Source organism: Patagioenas fasciata, chromosome 15 (assembly GCF_037038585.1).
Source record: "Patagioenas fasciata isolate bPatFas1 chromosome 15, bPatFas1.hap1, whole genome shotgun sequence".
In the NCBI taxonomy this organism is placed as follows: domain Eukaryota; kingdom Metazoa; phylum Chordata; class Aves; order Columbiformes; family Columbidae; genus Patagioenas; species Patagioenas fasciata.
In genome coordinates this window covers 15049789-15077030 of record NC_092534.1, presented here as the reverse complement: position 1 = coordinate 15077030, position 27242 = coordinate 15049789, and the positions used below count along the sequence as shown (strand labels likewise).

The 27242-nt window shown below is 44.7% G+C and overlaps 1 protein-coding gene across 4 annotated transcripts in view; it reads right to left on the bottom strand.

Annotated features, from left to right (window-relative positions):
* Nucleotides 1–27242, bottom strand: part of TTYH3 (tweety family member 3) — a 77001-nt gene that overhangs the window by 24758 nt on the left and 25001 nt on the right. For all 4 annotated transcript variants that reach the window (XR_011741421.1, XM_065850979.2, XM_065850977.2 and 1 more), the window contains exons 2-7: nucleotides 13653–13822; nucleotides 5754–5865; nucleotides 4912–5132; nucleotides 3986–4081; nucleotides 1546–1618; nucleotides 1139–1214 (exon numbers count right to left, since the gene is read on the bottom strand). Coding sequence is in view for 3 of the 4 variants with exons in the window: in XM_065850979.2 (XP_065707051.1) it covers nucleotides 1139–1214; nucleotides 1546–1618; nucleotides 3986–4081; nucleotides 4912–5132; nucleotides 5754–5865; nucleotides 13653–13822 (748 nt within the window). In the remaining variant the exon portion in view is untranslated. The remainder of the gene's footprint in view (nucleotides 1–1138; nucleotides 1215–1545; nucleotides 1619–3985; nucleotides 4082–4911; nucleotides 5133–5753; nucleotides 5866–13652; nucleotides 13823–27242) is intronic.

Sequence of the window (27242 nt, the reverse complement as noted above, 5' to 3'; positions counted from 1 at the left end):
AAATCCACATGGGAAGGCAGATCACCTCCCAGCCAGCTGCCTCGTGCGATGGCAGGCACAGAAGTTAGACTGATTTCCTTCTGAAAAAAGGAAAAGGCACTCACGAACGCTCCACAGCCGCCTAACAGCAGGGAGCTGACACACCAGCAACCCACGGAAGGGGCCACCCTTCCAACTCAAGCCTGTGACAACACCTGCTCTTCCTCCTCTTCAGAGCTTCGCTTAGACCCATTCACTGTTATTTATGGAGCCTTAACAACTGTTAGAGCTGGCGGTGCTGCTGAACAGAGCCTGATTTCACCCGGGGGAGCCGACTGTCCCTGCCGGGGGAAGCGGGAGGAGGGACAGGAATGTCAGCCCTGCACTCGCCTTTAGCCTCTAAATTAATGATGCCGATTAACGAAAACTTGCAGGAGCCAAGCGGGCAAGGACAATTGAAATGGAGAAGTAGCACAAAGGGGCACTTCTTCAGCTTCCCAGGGTCAATCTAATTGTTCCTAAGCATGCTCCAGAGCTGATTTGGGTTACCAAATTGTTACAGCACATAGCTGGCAGCAGCATCAGGTATTTCCCCCTGGCCTCACTGACCCATTTGCCCCCTTCAACAACTAGGAAACCAGCTTGGTACCTGAAGCCACATCTTCATCATATTTTTAATATATATATATATATGTATATATTTTGTTGATAACAAATATAAAAATAAGCATTCTAGATGGAGGAATACAGACCCAAGAGTAAGTTTTCAAAATGCCAATTCAAACTGCACACTGTTATTGCCACAGTTCTGCCACTTAGAGAGGAGAACAAGATTCAAGACTGCTACATTTAAAGCAAAATAACCCAAGGACTTCTGTTGTTGTCTTATCAGTTATTTCCACCTAAGGGTCAACACAGAAATAAGGTTCTTAAGGCTCTTCTGACCAAAAAAAAAAAGCGTACACGTGCACTTCTGACTGGTGTATAAATGCTTCTTTGGGAAGATCATTGGTTTTCCAGAGCTCCACACACATGTGATTTTGCCAGTGTATGCAAGCTCCTCTGTTCCAAACACAGCCTTAAATTCTCAGCCACTGCCACGCTCCTGTGTGACAGCTGGAGCCGCGGTGCCCCGTGCCAAAGCCAGCCCAGCACTTACCAGCACTGAGCACTGCGTTCTCTTCAACCACTTTGGAGACATAAGCATCGGGGTTAATGCAGAAGTCACTGGAGCCCTAGACAGAAGAAAGACAAAAGGGAAAAAAAGGAATCTCAAAGAACATCAATAGCAAAGAGCAGCTGAGCCAGGTTAGCATCAGGGAACCCTTGACTATAGGGGTGTTTCAGATGCTGAAGTCTTATCATCATGCCCACTGGCGCTGCCTTACACACCCACTGGAGCACCAGCATGGAGGAAGCCGGGGCTCCGTACCTTTCATAAATGAAAACTGCTAAGACAGCTACTTAAAATAAGACACACTATAAAACAAGCAGAACGCAACATTAATCCCCTCTCTGATAAACCTGCAGCAAAGAGTGAAGGGGACTTGGATCAGAGCCACTTACCACAGCGACAGCCAACTCCAGACCCAAGGATCCCCAGCTGACAATCAGGGCAAACACCCCAAGCAAGCAGACCCTGTGAGAGACAGACAGATGGCAGATGTAGAAGCTCTGATTTCAAGCAGATCCTGTCACAAGATGTGTTATTTGGAGTCCAAAGAAATTACCAAAACCAGTAAGTGATCAACTACTGTTATCTTCAGATAAACCATCCCATTTTACATGTTGTGGACAGCAGCAATCAGAGAAGTTTATGCCCAGTTTTTGGTTCCCCTGGCCCTGGGTTGCAGGGGAAGGAAGAAGAAGACGGAAGCAAAGTCTTACCCTGCTTCTAGCAGGGAAGCCAAAGGCACAAAGACACAGGGATGGCTGTAGGGGAGGCAGATTAAGAGATGGATAATTACAATCTCATCACTTCCACTATTCCCATTCTGGAGTTTACTTTCCTAGTCCAGAGATATTCAAAGAAAAATCTGCCATACCAAAAAAAAAAAACACCACAAAAACATACTGATCCAAACAAAGTTCAACAAATCCCTCCTGTTTCCATGATAAATGAGGTTGTCAGGTATAAGCCCTGCCTGGCTACAGACAGTGGGAGGAAACACAGACTGGTAGGACACCATCCAAGCTGCACAGCCCCAGGAGAGGGACAGTCACCTGCAGGCAAACAGCTTGGAGCAACAGTTTAGGCACCTGCCACTGCCCTGTGAGTCCATCTCTGCATGGATTCACAAGTTCTGTTCTGACAGCAGGACCTCATTACCGACAGAAATAGTGGGAAGCGTCTGTTCTCAAGCAGACAGAAGGCGGAGGGGTGACAGAGTGGTGGCCTCGGTGACATTCAGCCAGCACACACCAGCGGAAAAGGCTTTTGCGCTTCTCCAACCAGCACATTAGCTCTTCACCTTTGCTGTCAGTATGAGTGCTAGAGATAAAAAGGCAAAAGTGCTCCTCGGCTCCCTCAGGTATGGGGATGCAGACTAATAAGCTGTTTTATGTATCAGTATCTTCAAAGTAAAGGGATACGGGCTTGCTCTCTCAGGGATGCTTTTTCCTTCAGGCTTTGAAACACAAGTAGGTTCCTCTCAACCACCCCCGAATAAAACAAAAATCTGTTCATAACCAAGGTATTCTTTATTCAAACTTAGTGCAAAAGCATCTATGTGAGGAAGGGACATATTTTTTTTCTGCTACATTTGTCTTACTGAAGATTAGAGCTTAAAATAAAAAGATCTATGATCTACCCTTCCATTTACAAATTTATTTTAATTCTGAGTAATCCCTATTCTGCAAACAGATCTGTGGGTCACCTCGCAGAAGTAATGGAGCTTCAGACTGACCTCTGTGCACTCTGGAATAAGACGGCTAAATACTTTACTATGCTTTTTCCAACTGGATGCAATAATTATCAGTCATGGATCAGCAAGGTTCTGTGGTTTTATGACATAAGGACAACACGGCTTGGTGCCTCCAGCTGAGCCTGGTAATCAATTCAATAAGACATTTGTTGTTTTACTTTAAATGAAGATGGCTGGGTCAGTAACTGCTTGCTTGGCTAAAAGACCTAAAACCGGCATTTCACCATCTTGTTGGCTGTGGTACACTTGCTTCTTTATGCCACGTGCCCTTTGGGGAATGCCTTAATGCAAACTTCTGGCCAACAGGGAATGAGATTCTAATTTAAACCCTGGGTTTACCATCTGTACATACACTTGGACTTTTGACTGCATAACCTGCCAGGTATGGAGTCATCTGGCAAATAATAAATTTGAATACACATTCCAGTTATTAATGGCATCACCATGTATCAGGATAAACTCTTGGCGATGTCAGCTGTCAAACTGTCACTGTGTTTATGATACCAGTGTCTTTGCCAAATACACCAATCTAAACCAAGCCAGAAGATAGGGAAAATAATTATTTTTTTGTTTCTTGTAATGGGGCATGAGCATGGCAGCATTTGCAGTGCCTTTTAGAAACAGACACACATTAGCACTGCAGTACCGTGGCAACAAGACTCCTCCTCATAACCGTACAAACCATTGCTTGTTCTCAGTTCAACACCTCTTCAGGTGTGAGAGCCAAACAGGAGCAGATCGTGACACAAGATGCACGTTACCAGGTTGTGTAGACACATGCAAAGCTTATCACCCGTTAACAAATGCCTTTGCAAATGGGAAGATTATTTTAGAGAGATCTTTTTGAAGCCTGCAGATTTAAGGGAGGATGCTCACATTGCTCTCTCCCAGCAAATAGAGGCTGTCAGTGCTACCAAGAAGGCAGACACCATGGACACCATGGACACCAGTACCATCGTGTTTGATAGTTCAAGAGCCTTCCTGAGAACATCTGGCAACTGACAACGGCCTAGAGGTTTAAAGCAGCAAGCACTTGCATTCAGCTGACTTCCCTTGTGCATTGCGCCTGGGTCAGGACTTACCCCATAAGAATGGCCCTGGAGTTCCTAATGAGCCCAAAGAGCACCAGCAAACAAATCAGGACATTGAACAGGAGCAGGCCCAGGTATCCCAGCCACCTGCAGCAAAGAAAAACACAGTCTGCAAAGGAAAACTGGTGTATGGAAGTCACAGATCAAGAAGGTGATGTGACTTGCAGGAAAAACGTAGCCCTTCTTTTCTTCAAGTAAAAGCCACCGCTAATTAATATTCTCCAGAGAGCTCTGGATATTTGCTGCGTCTGGAATCAAGGGAAGTAAAAGCATTTGCACAACATGCCTAGCATACACAGTTGTTGAGAAATGAAATGGCTAATCTTGTTCTAGTGTAAAGCTATATGAAACCGGACACCACCAGCCGAAGAAGAGGCATTGCAGCTTCTTGAAATCCCTAGACATTTGTTAGAAAACGCTTCGGTTGTTTATTGTGTGTGTGTGGATAAAGGTTTTCTTTGTGGAATACAGTGGATGTAATATTTTATTAAATATGTTTAATACAAAAGAATGTTAGGGTGTGATGTTAAGTTACGGAACTAGTGCTGTTTTCTATTCTGGTTAGTTAATGTGTCACACAACTACAATGCACTTATTGGGACAGGAGAGCAGCTATCTCTGTGGCTGGTTTTTTCCTCCCCAGAGCATTAGAACACAAGCTACAGATTCTGTACGATGAGAATAAGTTTCCCTTCAGTTGGGAGTAAACACAGTTAAGAAAAAAAAAAGTTGTTGTCATGCATTTTGATTTAAACCAAATGTAACTTTGCTATAAGAAACAAATCAGCTGGGTGGGCCAACAGTCATCTGCAGTAATATATACAGCCTTTGGCTCAGCCACCCCCGACACGCACATCATGGTTGTGAAACAGGCCAAAACAGATGCTACAACCACTACACCACAGGATGCTACACACCTGTACCAGTCATAGAGGTCAATCTGAATGGCCAGCTCCTCCAGAGACACCTCTTCATTCTTCCAAAAGGGGATCTCAGTTGTTTGCCTGACCAGATCATCCAAGAGACTTTGCAGTTTCTGGACAACATGCAGGTAGTCTGTCTGCTTTGTGAACATCTCCTCCAGGACCAGCAAGTTTGGTTCCACTGTTTGGTTCAGGGCCACTGCAGTATCTAGTACCTATAGTATAGGAAAGGAAGGAAGAAATTAAAAGGGAGAAGAAAAAATAATGAAAGGACGGGAAATCAAGGAAATAAAGAGGATGCATTCTTACTAGCAAGTCATGGACAGCTTCCAGATTACCAGTCCTCTATTTGAGGAGGCTCAGACTGCTTACCCTTCAAAAGCAACTTATAAGCATCTATAAAGTACATTGTTTGCACGTAGTCCAGTGATGGCATCTCAGCTGAGCCTTTAGCCATCAGGGTTGTGGTATGGTACCGTGAAATTAGAGGTTGCACAGGAATAACTGACTGTACTAAAATGATAGATTTTACTAATAGACTTGTATGCTTTGGCCTGCCTCCGCTTCGCATGTGGAAGAGAGCTGATCAGAGGCTGTTTTTAAACCTCGCAAAGAGAAGATTTCATTTAGCAAGATATGCTTCCTTCGATATTTTTAGAAGAGCTGAAGGAAGCACCACTTCATTAAACAGAAATTTTAACGTATTTCTATAGTCCAAAGACTAACAAAAAAAGAGGACGAGATACAGGCACAGCCAGATTCAAGAGAAGAGGTGCTGAGCAAGTCCGCCCATTACCACACTCCCCATTTGCTCGCATGTCTCCCCCAGCGCTCACCCGGTCCTGGACACCGGCCACAGTGCGGTTCGCATGGCGCAGAGAGTACGTCAGCCGGTGGATGCCGTCACTGGTCTCCCCATTCCCGTAGAAGCCAACAGCTATTCCAGCACTGCAGAGAAAGCAAGCAAGAAAGGGTAGAGTTAAAGCTAAAAGGCCAGCTATACATGTACAGCCTACCTCAACTGCACCCTTCACAGTCACATCAGCACTTCCTAGAGAGATGGAAGCCATGTCCCTCCACAAAGAGTAGCTGGGGTAGTCAACGCTCCTCAGCGACCATTAAATATCTCACCTGAAAACATTCGCCTGTTTTTTCCACACAGCCACCAATTCTCTGTATAGCGTCCACGTGACAAACAGCAGAACACCATTCCCTTCTCAGTACGTATGTTTTATTTATGGTACAGTAATGAAAATCTGCTAGAGAACTGTTAGAGAGTTCAGATCTAGCCATGGGCAACCAGAAATCCAGGCAGCCAAGCAGCTCTCCAGTGGCTCCTGCAAGAGCTACCATTGCTACGTCAGGAGACGTGTCTGGACATGAAATACAGATTGGTTTATTGCATTTTTTTTTATAAGCAGGACACAAAGAGCTTACATTAACTACATGCCTGTGGTTCCTCTAGATGCATTACCCATGCCCTCTTCTCTACACAGTGAAATATCTATGAACATTATCTATCTGGATTTATCTTCTCATTAGAAGCATTTGTGTTGCAGTGATTTACAGTACTGGGGAGGAAGGCCCACTAACTCACTGGGACAAAAGGCTTATTTATTTTTAAAGCAAGAGAATTTCAAGCTTGCAGACACAATTCAACTCCAGCTGCTTAGCAAATTACCACCCATCAGCTGATTTGCCATAACTGTCCATACATATCAGTCTGCCCCAATTATGAAGTAAACCATATTAGCTCAAGCCTCACTTAAAGGAGGAAGATGCTGTAGATGAGTTGCAACCTGGAGATTATCTCAGGCAAGTCAGTGATATCTCCTTCTATTAAGACATTGTTGCAGGGACTCACAGCTCCTCCTACCATGCCCATTTCTTCACAAGTTTTTTCCTCCTCTGTTATTGGAAAGGGGTCACACAACTAAACTCAGGGCTAACAAATATTACCAAGATACAAATTTCTTATTCTCAATTCATATTTCGCTTCAGAGCACCCAGAATCTCTTCTGTGAAGGTTCTCAAGACATCAAGGTTGTGTTTGTGGTAGTGGAAAGGAAGGGGGTGGTTCTGGTGTAAATCTAAAGTTATTCTGGCTGAAACATTTTGTTTCTTCACAACAGCTCCGCACTTGGGTTATAGCGGGTTGGTTTGGAGGAGGAATAAAAGAGGAAGGAAACAAGGCAAACAACAGCTTTCAGAACAAGTAAGCACAGTGCCTTTGTCTAACTGCAAGGGTCACTAGAGGACATCACCACCATCACCACCCAGCTGGGAAAGGAACCTAAGCAGGCAGGCCAGAGTGGGCTTTGTCTAGATAACCCACCCTTGCACAGATTTGTTCTGGCATGTACATCAACCCGCAGCCCAAACAACTGTTTCTGCCCTCGCTCCTCTGCTGCAGGAAGGTGGGATCCATCCCTCCTTTCCTGGGCTCATCCCCTCCCGAAAGAGGGAGCAGAATGATAGAGTTCACCTGGTTGCATTTCTGCTTTCTCTTCATATATACAAGAAAAGGAAACAAAGATCACGCACTGGAAGTGGATCCACTACGAAAAAATCTGTGTCAGCCTCATGCTTTTTCCAACAGTTGAATCTCCATAAATTATAGAGAGGTTGGCCCATAAAAGCCTCAGCTGAAAAGTCTTCCAGGGACAGCAGGCAGCCTACATCATATACAGAAAGAGAGGCAGCAGGTATGTACCTCTTAATATTTAGTGTTAATACAGAAAATCGGCCTCTTTCTTCATTAATGCTATTCCTCAAACATTTTCCTAATGCAAACAATGCTAATAATTTGAGAAAAGCCCTCTGCATTCCTCCCTGGTTGCAGCTATTATCAGAGCTTGATAACACACGCCTAGGATGCATGGGGGTGGAAGGGATAAAGAAGGCACACGCATGCCTCCCTCCGAACTAAAGAGATTACAGACCCATAGCCATAACCAGGATAAGACAACTCAGCATCCCATTGCAGCTCTTACAACCCTTTGGCTTGAATTTCCCCTTGTCTTATCAGAGCAATTTTAGACAGACCCTTTCACTCTCCTGAGCAGCAGAAAACTTCAACAGTTGTTCCTACTGTAGACACCAAATAAATTCCAGAACATTCTTGACATTGAAATGTACATCTGTCCCCTTTAATTGGTGAGCAATTTTTATTCAGGCTGTTACAGCTACTAGAAGCCTATTCTTTCAGCAAAGGCTTGGTAAGTGCCCGAACCCTGCTGCTTGGCTCTCAGTATTCCCAGCACAGCAGTGCTGTTTTGGTGGAAAACGTTCAGAAACAGCGCTCTGAAGTAGCAGCAGTCATCTTGTCCTTAAAGATGCAGCACAGCTAGGTGCATTAGCCAGATTACTCAAAGGTACTCACTCTTTATGAAGTGTTAGCAACTACAGGTAAGTGATTTTAAACTTGTTAGCCCGTTCAAGGCAGTCGTGCTCGTAGGCTCCCGATCTAGCCCTGCGTGACCCACGGCTTCAGCTGCCCTTAACCCTCCAGGCACAGCCAAAGAAATCACTAGAGCAACAGGAATTGGGATAAAAGCCATTTAATTCAAGTAATTCCTTTAGACATGCGTATCACACATTCAATGAAACTGCACATAAAGCATTAATTATTCCATCGCTGCCCAGCAAAAGCCAGCTCCGCATTCACACCCTGTGCTAGCAAGAGCCACTTAGGCAGCCGTTCCTCCTTCTCAGCGCAAGCTGTATGGTTTGGTGGAAGTTCCCCCTTCTATGATGTTGAAGAGGGAAGGAAACCATCCCAAAAGCCAGGCTTGGGGCAGTTGCCCGGACCCGCTGTGCCTGCGGAGCTAAAGCGGGGGAACTGCCATGGGGGAAGAGCAGAGAAGCACGGTTGTTTAGTTTTCTGTTTGCATTTGGCTTCATCTAAATCCAACTGCTGTTTCAAATCCCTGCCTACACACACTGGTATAAGTTGCTATTGTTTAAAGCAGATTTATGGATTTGCACTAGTTTTTAGCTATCTTTTATTTGGTTAAAGGGAAACAGAGGGGTTCATTCTATTTAAGCGCATTCTTTTAAAGTAAAAATAGATCAACTCATCTCAACCCAACAGCGCAAGGTCCTCGAGGTCAGGGCAGATCATATGGCTCCTCACACAAACCTTGAGAGGCTCTGCAGATCTACCCCCCAGAACAGGATGACGAATCAGCCCCCGGTGGGGACGCCTGCTTTCCATCACGCCGTGTGGCCACCAGAACAGCACTCCTGAACGACACAGCTTTCTGCCACCCTAGCACCCTCTGGAAGATACTCCAAAGCATTTTCAGCACTTCCATAGGAAAGTCATCTCTACTGCTGCTATTTTTGCTTCTGTCGCACTCCCAAGCACGCACACACCTTTCTCCTCCTGAATCCACACCGTGCCATCCCCAGATCTTTCTCCCAAACCCACCTTTGCCAGTCTCCTGTCTCCCCCCGCAACCCCACCTCTCCCCGCTTCCTTCTCACTCACATTTTTTGAATAAAAACCTTAAAGAAATGGATCTTTCGTCCTCTTTGGGCCAGGTTTGGTCCCTGCTTTACAAAAACGTTGTGGACAGGCTGGAGAGACTCCACAGAAAGGCCACAAAGATGATCAAAGGACTGGGAAGCCACCGTGCAAGAAAAGGCTGAGAGAACTGGGCTTGTCCTGTCTTCAGAAAAGAATGCTGAAGGTAGACCTCATCACCATGTTCCAGTATTGAAAGGGTGGCTACAAAGAAGATGGAGACTCCCTTTTTACATGGAAAAAAACCAAGCGGTAATGGGTACAAGCTACTCCTGAGGAGATTCCGATTGGGCACAAGAGGGAAATTTTTCATTATGAGAACAATCAGATGCCGGAATTATCTCCCCTGGGAAGTGGTGGATCCCCCAACATTGGACACTTTGAAGATTCAGCCGGATGGGGTGCTGGGCCAGCTTGTCTAAGCTGTGCTTTTGCCAAGAAAGGATGGATCCTTGTGGTCCCTTCCAAGCCGGTATTCTATGATTCCATGATGATGCTATGATTTAAAAAGTTGTTCCTGCTGTTCAATACTGCATTTCAAAAGCCACTTGGGTACACAGTCATTTTGATAAGTTTTGGAAACCCACTTGAATCAAGAAAACACCGCACTCCTGAGATTAACACTATCATCACTGGTGCACACCCACAGAAATCCAGTAGGGACAGTACACTATACCAGCTCTTTGAAGAATTATATGAGACAGAAGAGCAGCATGCCATGATTTCTATGTATTCCTACAGTTACAACAGTAGGATTTCAAGTACTGCAGGTTGTGTACACACTCTTCAGTATCACTCTTCAGTAAGACTCAAGAAGTTCAAGTCTGGAGCACAGCTTCCCTGGTGTGTCTATGCAAGAGTCATGTGGGCTTAGGACATCCCTTGATTATACAAAGAAACTCCAAAAAAGCAAACAAACAACAACCAAAAAACCACAACAATGACAACAAACCAACCAACCAAACAACAAGGAAATAAAACACACCACGAAAAAACCCACACAGAAAAGAAAAATCAAGCGTAATTCCAAATTATCTTGCAATGTGACCTGCAAAAGAAATGTCTTCTGGATTATACAAGGTATACATGAATAGCAGAGTGTTAACTTGGTACAGAGAGCATATACATGCCTTCTGGTGGAGAGATCCTCCTGTTGTAATACCCACACAGACACAGTGAAAACCCCTCTGGGTATCCAGTCACCAGTCTGAAAAGATGAACACCAGCCATTCACATCACATCCTTAGAAATTAATAATCTAACTATACCCAGTCATCTTTAATTACAGGAACTTCATAAGGAGAGCCCTTTTTAGACTTCATGTTCTCAGGAGGAATGTTAATTTGTCTGCCTAATTACCACCTTGCACTTTCACACTAAGGGAAAGTGCTATTACTGGCACTTAAGAAAGCAAGTTTTCACCATCTATTTGTACCCTTTTTTTGCAGGTACCTTCTTCATGAAGCCTCCTACCCACCTTCGGAGCTGAGCTCCCTTCTGGGAGAGTCAGGGTCATCTAACTGCTGGATGAAATTATGAGAAAGGACAGGAATGAACTAAGCATTCAAGGAATAATCTAGGCAAATCACTCCTGCAGCTTTGTGGCTAGAGAGACCGGGAAGACTCATTACAGAGTCATTTTGCTGGAGAGCTCCTGCTAACCCGTTATGCCTTCTGCTGGCTCAGCAGGAAATATCAAGCCATTAGGAAATGGGGACCCATAGTACTCAGCAGGATTCGCAGCACAAACAGCCCTCTGGGATTAAGTCTACCTAGATAACCACATACTAGACACAGCTGGACTTAACCAGAGTCAACTAGTTCTCCATTTCATGGTACTTGGACAGACCAGCTGCTGTTTGGAACCTCTCGCTGCTCCACCACCCAAGCTCCTTCTCTTCCCTGCAGAGAATGGTGCAAACCAGGTCAGCCTGCTGGACACAGACATTCAGAACAGCCCTATTCCCCATCGCTCTGAAACCTAACAGCATCAGGCTGGCACTTCTATTACGTGTAACGCACAGCCAGGACAGGATATATCCAGCGGACTAATCTTTAACTGTTGGTATCTAAGTGGGACCTCCCGCTAGCACTGATTATCTTCCTTGCTTTCCAGAAGCCGTGTCTGCATTCCCAGCCAGATGCTGAGCACAGAGTGCCAAGAGGCACCAGTTTGAGCACACGTTTGTGTCCGTTTGCTCCAAAATGGGCCACAAAACTGACCGTGGCTTTGCAGGAGAGTGGGCAGCACTCATCACGATGGTACCAACCTGCTCCAGCATGCCAACTTCAGAGTGCAAATTTAAAACTTAATTTAAAAGGTCAAGACAAATACTCATCCAATACCACTGCAGATTCAGGCAGAATCTTGGTTTTAAGGATACTCCTGCATTTAATATTTGCAAAAAACAAATGGTACATCAGGGCTGAAAACCAATGGTTCAGACTTTGAGGAAGCCTAAGCAGTTTTCCAGCTTGCAGACTTGACTGGTAGTCACATCAAGTTTTCTGGAGTTCATATGCTGACCTCCCAACTTTAAATTATTTCATGCATGCTGTGGAATATGTGCAGAATACCTCCTTCTAACCTTTTCTACAATTAAAACCAAACACAAGTACCATGCTCTGCAGCAGCTGCCTTGGACACATATGCTGTGTAACAATAGCCTGTAGCAGCAGCACGACTATAAATAGCATCAGCTAGAGCTTCTGTAAGAAAGGGTTAGGACCACAGCACTTTCAGTGGATTGGAATGGATGCAGCTGAAGCTCTTGAGATCACTAAAAAGAGAGGTGACTGATGTTGAGATTTCTCCTTTGCAAGTTGTTTTCTAGTCTACCTTTCCATTCCTGGCACGTATTGGCATTCGGCAAAGCACAGAGGAGCTCCCTGCAAAGAGCAGCATTTGCTAGTGCACTAGCTCTCCTCCTCAACTCTGAGCCCCTGCCTCTATAAGTAAATCCATCCCCAGCTGTTAAACTCACAACATAATGCCTGCTCTGCAGTGTTTGCTCCAGTACTTCAGGGGTTTTCTATTCTCTTAAGTATACATCTCGAAAGAGCAAATACACAAATGCATTAGAAGCACAGTCTAGCCCTTGAACAGCTAAGTTTGGCCTTCAAGGAACACACTGACCTCCAAAAAGATCACATACCAGATCCACCACCCATCAGCAAGTCAATACAGAAAGTGAGCTATGAGACACCGCAAAATACAATTGTCTCATCATCTCCTTTCTAAACAGGGGACTGCTCCAAGACCTGCCGAGGGGCAACTAAGAGCACCTGGAGCCTTGGGGAAGAGTAGATGATGCTTGAAATTGGTAAGAAATGCAGTGCTCAACCTCAGGGCACATATCCATAGAGCTCAGAGTAGTCATTCTGCCCAAGTCAAAACAAACTGAGTACATAGTTCCTTCCAGAGGTTGGCAAATATATCTCTGCTTTCAGATGCCCCACCATTAGCTTCCTAGAAAACGGGATCCTCATCTGAGTTGATGGGGGGTGGGGGAAGAAAATAGAAAACAAAACATAAATTCTTTCCTTTTAACTTCTGCCCATGTTCCACAAATTACTTATTTTTTTCTTGTTTTCCAGCAGCCCTTCTTTTCACCTCACCTCCGAAAGCTTTCTATTGCTCAGTCATAACACAAAGCGTTGCTGACACCAGCAGCATTGCTAGCAACCCTTGGAGATGGCACATTAGCAGATAATGAAATGCAGCAGTGTCTTACACAGGCTGCAAAATCTGAACATCCACTCCAGTCAAATACCAATACCTCCAAACCCAAAAGAACAATCTGTGCCTCTTTCTTCCTAATCTACTCGCCCACGTAGTCATTCTTTTTGGACACCAGATTTTAAGAAATCTCCATCTAGACCCGACAAATATTTCAACTGTATCCATCCTATTTAAGCGATAAGCTTCTGATGACGCAGTGTCCTTGATTTACCACTTGCAAAGTATCAAAGAGCGGGACATTGGCTATTCCTTTTCCCATTGCTCAAACCATTAGGCAGTTCAGCAAGTGGTAGAGAGAAAATACATTACCAATATTCAAAACATACATATACCACGTGGAAAGAGGGATTACTACCAACATTGACCACCTACAGATACAGTACATCAAGCGTGAAAACGCACGCACGGGATACACCACCCCAAGCGTTAATAACAGCGAGGGTCCCTTTGAGGCATCGGCCGTACCTGCACACCAGGGTTGCGATGATGACGCACCACGCCGTACAGCAGCAGTCGGCATTGAGATGTTCTTCGCTCTTCCGATGGCGGCAACACAGCCAGAACGAGTAGAAGAGGAGGAAGAGCAGGTCCAGAGCGAGGCAGGAGAGCGCGATGCCGCCCAACAGCAACAGGGCCTGCGGGAAACACAGACGGCGTCACGTCCGACCAGGGCACGGCCATGGCGCGGGACGTGAATCGGGGCCCGGGTGTCTGAGGGCTCTGCACTAAGACAGACCTTGAAAACAAGATGGTTTGTGGGTTTTTTATATATATTTTTTCAATAGAAACAGGAGTTTTTTAGCCCACTTTCTCCCCTCCCTGCATCCAACTCAATGAAACCATGTTCTGTACCTAAGCTGAGCCATTTTGGCTGTTTCCTCTTTACTCCTGATTAGGGGTCAGCAGATTTAAAGGAAAAAAAAATAAAAAATAATAATAAAAAAAAATAGTTCAGCCAGCTGCCTCTATCCGTGCAGTTCTTTAATCTTCATGAATAAATATGCAGGCTTATTCATTAGAAATCCAAGTGCATGAGTGGGTTTGAAAGGGGGTGGAATTTATTATACATGCATGAGATTGACTTTTAAAAAATGAATCCCCATGCAATGCTTCTGTTCAAGGAAGACCTAGAATAAGTGCTAAACCCCTCCATATACCATCCACAGATATAGGTACAACAAAAGTGGATGGTACAGACACACTGGCTTGGAGCCGTCACATGCTGAATTCTTGTGTTATACCTGTTTCTAGTCAGATGTTCCTGGGAGAAAAGGGAAGCAATGTTTAACTCCATTCTAATTTACTTTAATGCAGAAAATCCTGGCCAGAACCCAAAAATGCAAATTAATTTTGTGAAATAAAATAAAATATAATTTAAAACTCCATTCTAGCACCAAACCCAGCCACACTTTCCCACATGAATGAATTAAGTGTTTTATCTGTAAACTGGTTTGTATAAACCCTTGGTAGTGGTGACAAATGCCAGCTTATTAGAAATTACTTAAATATCTGGAAAGGGCCTAAGTCACCTAGTGCTGCTCCAATATTGAGATGGCAGACATAGATCTGTATCAGCAAACCTGAAACAAGGGTTTGGGGCTTGTTTTTTTTTAAATCAGTGTCTTATCCTCCCCATGCAGAAACCCCTTAAAGAACATTTCTTTGCTCCCTTCTAATTGAAACAATAATTTCCTCCTGAACAAAAAAACCAACCAAAACAAAGAATACTGTGATTAAAGTACAACTCCCAACGAAACTGGCGACTGTTTCTAACAGGATCTGGTAGTAACTTGCTCTTTGTAGACTTTTCTTCCCTGTCTTTCCCCACATCTGCTCCCCAGGTACTCCCAGCTGAGGAGTTATCCTGACAAACTATACGAACCACACAATGTACTTTCCAGCCAAGCAAACGTCAGCATGTATGGGGTGTAGGGCCCATAGGTATCGAGATTCATGCCAGTTAAACCAAACAGCAGCGTCGCAGAGACTCCACGTCGCCGCGGAGTTGCTTTCCCAGCCTTCGGAAACCCACCCAGCGCACCGCGATGGGGGGACATGGCAGGCGTTGCCTTCCCAAAATAAACAGCCAAAACCCAGGTCTGTTGTAGAAAGCGAATTTTGGGATCTTTAACAGAGGAGAGTGGGGGTGGAAGGGAAAAAGCCCTCTCCCCCTTTCCCAGGATTGCACCAGATGGTGTGCGCGCCGTTTGAGTTCCTGAGCAGAAAGGGGCCTTCGAGAGGGAAGCTGCGCTCGGAGCCCCACGTTCTCCCACTTCTGAAGCCTTGCCATCCACCAACACTCAATACTAATTTAACTAACACACTCGGCGCACCAAAGCTCCTTGGGGATATTCTTTATTTTTTAAACACGTCAGGCTGCTGTAATGCAAAGCTTTCCTGCGCCGCTTGCCTGCACTTCATTCTTCACACCTTCAGCCTTCCTGCGTTACCACTGGGAAGACGAACCCAGCTGAAAACATCTTCCCAGCAACTCTTTTTTACCAAAAAAAATTCACATTGCAGCTCCAGATGTAGGGAAACAGCCCCCATTAAAAGGGAAGAAAAAGCAAATACTAAAAAGATTAAAAAAATAAAGACTGCCATGCAGCAAGCAACCTGAAGTTCAACACTTAATATATGCTTTAATTTATGCATCTGGCCAAAAGGACTTGGCTGGCCACCACACCACGATCTGCGTTTCATTTTTCCAGAGAATGTTTGTTTTCCATTAATGGATATGTGCCATGACAACAAGTGAAATCATCCAGCAGAGCAGTTATTAATCTTTCTGACTGATGAGTCAGTTTAGGACCCAGAAACTGGCAGGCAGTGAAAGCCTGGTCACAACCAAAGATATGCCTGTGCCTGCTCATCAGGATTAAATGACTGTATTTAAAATCAGAGGGGGGGTTGAGGCTAGATAAACCCTCAGACACTCTATGCTGCAACATTAAATCTGGGACTCGGTTATCCAAGGCCACGTTATCCCGAGTAAATGTAAAATTATGCACTGGGCCTTTTGCCATAAAAGAGCATCAATTCGTCTTTGAACATTTGCTGAGCTATCAGAACCTTTACAGCAAATGATGCATGAACTGCCCGTACGGGAAAATGGAGACAACTTCGAGGAGCAACATTTTACCACTGTGCTGACACTAATGGCAGAAATGGAGACAGAGCAGTCCCTGAAAATGAGTGTAAATCCAGGCGGTACCAGACAGACTGGCAGGAGACGAAGCTACAGCGTTAAGATGCTCTTTCAAAATAAAAGTTAATAGCAGCACGCAGGGAAGTAACCGCGAGCAGCATCACCAGCTTGGAAAGGCCCCATGAAACCTGCATACGCTCAGTCTCGTACAGCCTGCTGCAGTGTTAACAGCCTTTCTGAACTCCAGCATCGCTGCTGGCATTCATGGTATTTACTCTCTCAATGGGATTAAAGAGCCAAAACATGGGCAGGAAATGTTTAAGTCCCCATAGGCACAGAGGAGCACCATCGCAATGAGAAACACAGGGCACAACAAAAACTCTTCCTGCAAAAACACTGGGGGCTGGTTAGCTCGGTATAAGGGTACCTATAGGTGCTGATGTTTCACCTAAGGATATATGTGTAGATCAGCCTTCAGTTAGCACAACCCTTGGTCTCCAAGACCAAGCCTTTTGTTACTGTGGATGGATTCAACCAATACACTTGGTCTACTGCATTAAAAACCTCCATATGAGACAGCTGGTTTCAGCTCTCAGACTGCAAGTTCCAAACTGCGATCCACAGCATTAGTTACCTGAACGCATCTCTGATCACTGTGCTCCTGGAAGGCTAATTTTACCTGCTGAAACTACATTTAAGGGGATGTATATTCCACCTCATCTTACATACAAAGCCACAAAGAGATGTGATCTACATAACAAGGATACAGAAGATACGTTTGAGGATGTTGCCTTGGAAAGGAAAGCCTAAATCAAGTCACCAAGCTTTGTAACACAGGAGGTAAATGTCAGGTTGCATTGACTGAAGTGTCAAGGTTTAGCACAGCCTTAAGTGCTGTTTGTTCGTCACTAGACCGTAGAGAGGAGTGTTGGCTTAGGGAGCCACAGCTCCTCACGCCACCACCCCCCTCTGCCACAGAGGTTACTTGGCACAAGAATTCCTGGCAGCAGAACAGGTTTAGAAAGTTAATTCTGAATATACCCAGGCTCAAAATAATCCCTGTGTTTATCAAGTACGAGTTTTATCAACCTCGACCTATCCAATTTGTAATTACCACATTCTTCAGACCCCAACTGTACTAGCAGCAGCATGGCGTAGCGAGCAGCTCTTCACATGGAACAGATGATGGATATTTCTGGATAGCACTACAAGTTAGAAAGTCCAGTAAAGCGTCATTAAGGAAATCGAGAGCAAAGCTGAAGCCTTCAGATGGTTCCTGAAAAGCACGCAGTTCTCCTTTTAACTTCAAAACTATTGATGGAAGATTATTTCATCATAAAACTTCATAATTTCAACTCACAGGACAAACCAGCTACAGCTTTTGAGCATCTCAACAACACAGCTGCCTTAATCATTGCCAGATTGAGCACTGTTTGTAGTTTTACCTTAAAGTCAGCTTTTGCCAAAAGAAAGCTTTCCACTGAATCTGCAACTAATATTCCTTCTGGATTTCCATGAAGTGACTTGAGATTGTGATACTAAAACAGAGAGGTTAAAGGAGTGTGGGAAGAGTAAAACGTTCACCCAGAAGAACAAATGAAGCAAACTGGGCTGCTGCCAATGGAGCACTCATGTCTATTTATTCCATGAAGGACGGAAGTCTTCTTAGCAAGAAAAGAAACTGCTGTGGGATAGTGTCATGCCTACACTACTTCCTACACCATTTTTCTGCAGGCTTCAAGACATCTCTAAGAAGCTTATGTACTAATAGATGATAAGTAACTATGTCCTCCTAAACTGTTTTTTTCATAATGCTGGCAACATGAGGAACGCACTCTGACCCCCTCATCGACTTGTTCTGAACACACTGTGTGCTCAGAGACTTGATTTTCATTTCTGAAAAATGCTGTATGTGGTGTTTGTTGAGATACTTAAAGTGTCTCAGGATGTCATTCATCCCGCAGCCCCTACAGAAGGATGCAGGCTTTGGTAGGGAACGCAGCCAACCGCGCATTGGCAAACGCAACGTGGGGGGAGGATGTGGAAACCACGGCTGATCTCAGCACTAAACCATCCCTATCTCTTCTGCCCGGGGGGACAGGCCTTCCCAAGCCAATTCCTGTGCTCAGCACAGCAGAGGAGCGAGGCTGGGCAGGAAACGTGCTCGGGAAGAGGCTTTTCCCACGGTCCCTAGATGCGTTCTCCTTGTGACGGATCCCTCGGCAATGGGGAAGAGCACCATGGAAACACAGGACAGGTTCCACCGTCTCATCTCCTTACACAGACACCTCCCAGACAAAGCATCCTGTCAAGGGAGTGCAATAGATTTTATATATATATATATAGGGCAAGTCCACACTAGAGCAAACAATACAGGCCAACACTTTGCCTTGAGCTTTTTTGGCTATTGGCTTTCCTTTCTGGAAAACACCAAAGATTATGTCACTTCTTTCTTTTACTTTTTTTTTTTCCTTTTTTTAAAAAAAAATCACCTTAAGACAATGAAACAGATCTGCAGTTGAAACATCTCCTAGCATGACTAGATAGCTCAAGTCTATTTAACTAAGTTGGTTAAACAAACGGGCTCGCTTCCTCAAAGCTGAGAAGCTATCTACACAGGCAATGCCATTCCACAGTTAATTGGTATTATTAGAGCTGTGAACTAAAGCCACTTTAATTACAAATGAGAGTTCACACAGGGTTTTAATGTAGTTTAACTAGAATGGCCTTAACTCAGTGTAGTTTAATTCACTTTAGTGTATTTGAAGTGGTTTGACTAATCTGCTTTGAATTTATTCCTCCAGTTAATTCAGATTAATTTCTCAAGTGCCCTTGTGCAGGCAATGACTGAGAACAAGGCGAGGTTGATTAAAGATTCATCATCGCTTCCTCCATACTAACATTCTGACCCCTTATTTCATAATTAAAGACATTCAACGCTGCCTTTATATTTGGTCCGAATCACAGAAGTCACCAGTGCGGAGGCTGAAAAGACACAACCTTGCTGATACTCAGTTTACTGCAGTAACCAACACGCAATACAATCTTCACCAGAGTTTTTTGGCTAAATAATATATAGCACAGATAGGTCTGTACACCTCAGCTTCCCCAAGTTACACTGGGGCAGGTGTTGGAATTCATCAGAGCATCTCACATCACAAACCAAAGAGAGATGGAAAGTCCTGAGTAGAAAGGATTTGCTTAACAATTGGGATGGAGTTTCTTTTCCTGCCCACAAATGCAGATCTAAGCCGTGCTAATCAGCAGTGAACACTGGAGTCCTATTGGGGTGAAGCCAAATAACAATCCATTTATTCCTTAGCTGTTACCAACTCAGCAATCTCCATCTTACACAGCAAAGAAATGTTCCCAGAGGTAAAGGGGTCCTCTAAACTGGATGTTCTTATCCCTACTTTCTCCATAATGCTGGCTGAAAGCCTCTATGCACTACAGCGATGAAAAGAATGAGACACTCTCACCAAATTCAGTTTCCACTGACAGGTCCCCACAGACTAAATCTTTATTAAATGAGGCTTAGCTCAGAACTGGCAGCTTGTCAAATGAGCATTCTCGCTGAAAAGGCGGATTTCCTTTCTGGGGATTCTGCAAATTCCCTTGCCGGACTCTACAAAAATATAAAACCACCATAGATGCATCAGTGTTCATGCAGCTCTCTGCCTGAAATCCCAGACCAGCAAAACGTGTAAGGAATCCTCTTGGGAACACACCTTCAGCTTTAGAAGTTTATTCTTTCCTAATATTCCCAATTGAACAATGTTAAAACCATTAACTGACCTTGTTTAAAGGCAAGAATCAGAGAAATAATTGGAATATTGAGGCGAAGGGCACCGACGGGATAGATGGAAGAATTTGGTGGGTCACTGGCACCACTCAGCTTGCCCAGCTCACCCATAGCAGATCTGCTCAACTTCACCAGACATTCCTTTCCCACAATTGATAAGCTCACACATTCCCACCCAACAGTGACTCTGCTACTCGAGGTCTTTTAGAACCAGCCTCATTTCCTCGGTTAGAAAGCTGTATCATGCGTTCAAGTCTTAAAACAGTCTCCTCACAGGGTAATTTTCCAGCAAACTGGATAATGGAAAGAAACCCCGTGCTGTAAAGAAAGTATGAACTTAATGCTCCTACAGCTCCGGGATAAGCGAGCACTGCCTGCGTTACCCAGCTCCAGCCTAAGTGCTGTATAAATTCTCATGCCAAGACAACTCCCCAGTCCCAGCCCCGCAGCGGGAGCTCAGCTTCGCTCCTGCAGGCCTGCAGCTCCCTGAGGGCAAAACGCGGGGCTGCCAAGCTGCCTGTTGCACACAGGCAGGGCCAGGCACACTTGCACAGCCCAGCACGTGAGTGAGGCAGGACTCCTGTATTAAAAAATCATTTTAAAAAAGGCAGGAAATGCTTAGGCTTGAAGCCCAGTGACTTAATCCAATTTCCATCCTTTTTCCCTTCCCCCTCCTACAATCTGGGCTCTTGGAGACAATGCACTTCATTTAGAGGCAGAAAAAAAGCACCCCTATGTGCCTATGCTTGCACGCTATCAAGCAAAGCACCGGGACACCACATTTTTTTTATCTGTTAGTGCTGACCGTGCATGCTCCAGAGTGGATGCCAACCTTGAGAATCCTCTTTCAAGACTCCAGCTGCAAGGAGCCTGTGTTTTACTGCAGGCTACCAGCTCTCTTTAGCTGCTGCTGTTTCTTATTAGATATGGTTTGAAACCCGAGTATTCATGCTGCTCCTGTGAATTTCAGAGTTCTCCGCAAAGATAGGATCTTTCAGTAGAGGTGATTATACGCATCGTTTACAAGCCTCGTGTTGCTCTGTAGGACCTAAACTCTGTCCTTCCCAGGACTGGATAGGTTAAGATTAAATGCTGTATTTAGGCTTGAGGCGTTCTTGATCTTTTCTTGATTATCTCCCCTTAAACCACCCACACAAACTACAGAGTTTGAAGACACCACCTTAGCAGGCAGCCATGGGGCTGCTTTGAGAGAGGCTTTCACACACCATTTCTGTTCGGAAGAGGATGCACAAGGCACTGGGGAGGAAGAGGAAGAGCAGATATGAGCGGAGCCACCCGTAAATGGAACAGAAAACAACAACTCATCCCAGTTGTGGAAACTTCGCACAGAAGAACATCAACCCATCAACAGGGTTAGCCTGTCTCATCATCAGGGACCGTAGTGTTTCCATAAGCATGATCGCTATAGATAACGTGGTTCTGCTCACTCCTGCCATTATTTTTAACTTGCTGCAATAGTTAAGAAGTTTTGCTGGGCAAAGATTTGCTCAAATTTCTTGGCAGTGTATGCGTTCGGTTGCATAGGATGCGAGCACAGACATCCAGTACAAGCATTCTTCCTCTCACTGTACTTTCCTGGCATCTCCTCCATGCAGCTTGTGACTTGCAGGCATATCAAAGCAGCTGAGAGGAAAGCAGTTCAAGTATGGCCACTTCCCGTCTGCCCCGAGCGATAAAAAACCCACACTGAGCTTCCAAATTTGTCTCCAAAATTTCCATATGAAAGAAGCTCATTTTAAGAGAAGATATTTTTAACCACCACACTTGGACCGAAGCGATTCTGGAAAGCCAGTGCAGGTTGACTTTGTGGGTTTCCACTATGGGATCTTGCACAGCGCCTCATTCCCTTTGCAACATCACTGCAACCTTCGCCTCCGAGTAATTTTGGTGGGATTGTCACCAGAATTTAGTAGGGGTCACTGATTGGGCCCAAAGCAGAACAAGACAACTCACAGAGAAGCAGCCACTGTGTGCAAGTAATGTTATTTCCAATGTCTACTCAGACCTACCAAGCTCATTTTTACAAGACTATTCGGAGTAGAGCAATGATTTATGGCAAGACCCATAACTGATTCCAAACATGGAATTATTACTCCTTGCAATCAGAAGGATTATGAAAGTGTATTGGCTGTACCACAGAAAGTATGAAGAAATCCAAGAGAGATTAAAAAATTCAAGACAAACTCAGAAATCCTGAACATTGTGGGGCCAATGGGGTTGTGTTCGTGAGCCACTTGCAGAACGATGTCTTGCCCAGAAAATTCTCAATGGCAGCATCTCTGCAGACACCATTTCAATCCTATTTATGTCTTAGGAGTTTCTGTGCCATGCGTCTATTGCTGCACACTCTAAACTCAAGCACAACATTTCCTGCATTAAAGCACAAAAGTGATGCACAATAATTTGAGAGAGAGTCCAAATTGGAATGGAAACTCCAACATCAAATCGTTACTGATGTTAGACTTGAAATGCAAATTAAGGTGCCTGCTAACATTTACACAACTTGCTTCATATCATTAGCACCATGAAGAGGTCTTTTTCTAAACAGCAGCTATTAGGAAAATGTTTAAGCCACAGTAAGAAGCTCTAGAATACACCTTGGCATTTGGAAGCACCTGAGTTTATTAATAAATAAATAAATATGTATTATTAGGAAGAAAATAGGTATTTTCTGGCCAAGATAACAAATCCACCACAAATGGCTTCATAAACTGCTTCTATCAGCACTGATTGGATAGGAAGGTAAATTGCTGCAATTTGGCTTCTGCGTTTATACATCAGTGATTGGGAATAGACTACAGTGGTTTTAACTCAGGAGACTAACGTGGAGATCCATGTCCAGTTCGTGCTCAGTTTGCAACCTGAAGTCAATCTTCAGAATCAAAAGTGAGAAGTTTGGAACAACATCAAGAAAACCAAACCAAAACAAGAACAAAACCAAAAAAGGGACACCGCATTTCCATTTATATTTTTGCCCCGTTCAGCTTCACTGGCATTTGTCTACACAACTGAGGCAGCAAAAACTTAATGGAGTTCATCATACACAAATACACATTAAGCCTATGACGAGGTGAGAAATGGCACACTCAATTGCATTAGCAGATGACACTGGCCTCGCTGACCTCTGAGAGGAGATATAAAGCAAAACCAAAGGCAAACCACCCCCCATCTTTAAAAAGTCACAGCCCATTGTTCTACAGCTAGCAGTCCATATGACATCTTCCTTAAAATAATTCGTATTTGAAGTCAGCTTCAATGCAGCGTGTCAGTCATGTGGAGAGGTCGGGAAGGACCGGGAAGGGGCAGTGTCCCACGGGGATGTGTTTTGTGAGCTGGGGAAGGAAGAACACAGACCTCTGACCCACCTATTGACTGTGGGGCCCAACTGACCTCCCTGCACAAACACCACCACTTAACTGCCACAGACAACAAGTGCCACACTTTCTCACCATAAATTCACTCCAAACTTGTTCATTGAAGACTACAATTGGGGTTAAAAAAGAGAAAAAGGAGGGGAAACGAAAAAGGAGAGAATCTCTTCCTTCAACTTAAAGCTGTATTTTACCCTCCCCCCAAAAGAGGCTCATTCATGTGCAGGAAACGTTTCTACGTCAAGTCTTCCTTGGTTTTCTTTTGAGGTTTATTGAGTTGTGGGTTGGTTTTTTGTCTTCTTTCTTTAGAGAAGAAAAAACAAAGCTCTCAAAAAAATCCTCAGGAACAAAGACAACCAATATTCACTATTGAGAACCTTCAAAAAAAAAAATACCATAGAGAGACTAATAGAGGAAGCAGATCAAAAAACTACCCAAGCCAGCCAAGACCCACCACAGTCACAGCTGGAGCCCGTGTTTCTGCACCGCTGACATGACCGGGAGCGTCATTAACCGCTCTGCTCGGCGCTGCACCCCGCGCGAGGGACGCTAAGAACGGCCTCACGCAGGCTCCTCGCCAAGCGCCACCAAGGGACGAGGGCCCCCGGCAGCTCCTCCTGGTTTTGTTACAAACAAGTTTCTCTTTTAGAGGATTTGCCTGACAGCTAAAGCCGTCTTATTAGCTGCATTTTCCTGAAAAGCCAGATCCATGTTTTGGTAGACATATCAATGACCTTGCATATCATTGCTAAGAATGGATGCGCATCTTGTGAGAGGGACAACGAGAAACAGGTGACCAAAAACTGAGCAACTGAAGTATTCCATCCCATTCACGTAATACTTCATACAAAAGTGGGAGATCACAAGGATCTCGTCCCTTTTTCCTCATGGCCGACATTAGGAGAGGACCTTGCAAGTCGTCCCTGCAAACTGAGGCCCAGTGACAGACTGAATCCAGCTCCAGTTGGCCGCAGAGTCCAGTCCAGGACTTCGGGTACCGGCCCTGCAGTTGCCGGGACTTTCAAGATTGGTTTTGTATATTTTGTATTATTTTCTCTATTTTTATTGGTAGCATCAGTAAAACACTTTTAATTTTTCCAACTCTCTTTTCTCTGTCCTTCTTTCCCTCCCGATCGCCTGTACTGAGTGGGAAGGGGGGAGAGGGAGGGGCTGAAGGGGGATAAGGGGGTTAACAATACATCTACAATGGTTTTATTGTCACCCCGCAATCAAAACCTCAACACAGCTCTACCGAAGGGAAATGCAATTTGAATAGAGATGGTTTCTTTGCAGCTTCCCCATTAAGAGATGCAGAGCTGTAGATGGGCCTCTCAGCAACTGGGGTAAAGGCAGATGCTGTCCCCTCCGGAGCAGCATTGGGCAAGGGCTCTCAGTCCCGCTCCTCCAATTCTGCTGCCCAGGCATCGTGCTGATAAAAAGGGGAGCACGTGCTTTTTAAATTGACCTCCTGAATGCCATTCATGAGCGTAAGGAAAGAGCTAACAGTAGATGGGCATACAGGTTAAAAAACAGCCAAAAAAACCCCAACCAACACCACCACCACACACACAAAAACTGAGACAAAACCAAAAACACAACACAAACCAAACCAACAAACAAAACCCCACACAAAACAAAACAAAACGCACTGTGGTTACAAGGCACATAGGGTGCCACAGTATGTATTTTCAGAGGGTACACCGCTTTGTGGCTTCGGGTCTGAGCACCGCTCCTCACAGCTTCTCCATTTCCCCATGGGGCCAGGGGAAGAGGGGAAACTTTCTCCTTTCAACTAAGCAAAGCTGTTCAATTCTCTTAGGGTTTGTCCGCCTGCAAAGCTGAAAGTTGTTATGGACCACTGGTCTAGGAAAAATTGAAGTACTGGGTTCATTTCAGCTATTTAGAGACAAATACACCTCACTTCTAGCTTTCTTTACCACCAGATTTTGGGAATACATAGGACATGGGGACTCTTGCTGTAATAGCAGTTTTGTCAGTTTAAAGAAGCAGGTGCTTACCCCACTGTGTCCCAACGGGATTTTTTGCTAGCTGCTCTGCTTTCCCAAGACAGATGCATCATTTCCACTAGAAATCGATGCACTTTATAGGTAAACTAATATGCACACAGCCCTCCTTCAGGGATTCTTGTATCCTGTTCACAAGATCAGTGCTGGCAGGACTTCTCCAGCTCCTGAGCAGGCATTCACTCACTCATTCATTCATCAGCTCTTCCGAACTGCATCTCAAGATTGATTTTACAGCAAAGTTCCCAGAGCTCTCTTATAGGTTCTGCCTACACTGATGCCACGGCTATATTTAAAGAAGGAATCCCACTAAAGTGGTTTATAACATGCTCTGGCAGGACAGTATAAACGGAGTTAAATCCTATTAAGCCACTTAAGTTGCTTTCCCCCTCTAAAGTCACCTGGCAAATGCTGGCCCTGCACATCACAGCCAACCATCAAACCAGCTTTGTCAAAAGTCACACTTAAAACACCAAACAAAACAAAGAAATTCAGTCATCACACACATGAGAAAGAGAAACTGGGGCACTGTGCTGCTCCACTAACCTCCTGGGATCCCAGGGGGTGGAGAAGGCTGGTGATTAGCTTTTCATTACAGTTAGATTGTAACCCACTTGCACACTACTTGACTTTATTAGGTAAAGATAAAATAAGAATGACTGTTTCTTAACATGCTACTCTTGACATAGAGTCAATATATTTTGAAAAGTCTATATGGAGAATATGTGAAAATAAGGTTTACTCTTTAAATAGAGATCACATTAATTGGAGGGGATGGGGGCAACTGGGAAAACAGAGTTCAGCCTTAAGTCAGCATCCCATGGAGAAGAGGGAAAGCACCATTCATAGTTATTCTCATCTCCTTTCCCAGTAACTTGAAAATAGGCACCAGAGAGTCTTGAAAGATTCATTCCCATAAATGTTAAACAGGCACACTTCAAGTTCCAGTTTCACGTAGCATTCAATCCACCAAGTCAATGTGTTACTGTTATGAGTTCTCAGACAAACCTTGATTCCACAGATCCCATAAAATAATAGAAGACAATAGGCTGGAAAAGACCTCTGGAGGTCACTGTAGTCCAGCCTGCTGCTAAAAGTAGGACTAATTTAATAAATGAGGATGCTAAGAGCCTTGCCCGGGCAAGTTTCAAGTGTCTCTACAGGTAGGGTTTCCAAAACTTCCCTCAGCCCCTGTTCCAGCACTACAAAGAAAAATGTTCATAAATGATTGCACTCAAATGCCATTTCCCATTGCACTTGTGGTTGCTGTTGCTTGTTCTTTTGCTGGGCACCTCTGAGAAGACCCTGGTGCTGTTTTCTCCAAGTCCACCCTTCAGGTACGCGAAGGCTGCTCACACATCTGTCCTCTCACTGTCTCCTCTCCAGGCCGAAGGGTCCCAAGCCCCCCAGCCTCTCTTCACAAGTCAGGCTCAGACCATCTCAGCGACCATCCCCAGGCATGCTCCAGTTACTCAGCACCTCTTCTGCACCAGGGGACTCAAATCATTATGCAGTTAAACAGCATTTGTGCTGGCACCTAGAACTGGAGGAAAGCCCATGCACACGAAATGGCTGATGACCCCATTTTAGGGCTATTTTCGGCTTGCTTAGAGGGCTAGGCAAAGCGCAAGCCTTCAGAGCTTGGGTTTCTCTCCAGCTGCATAACCTACCCCACCTGATATGGTCACG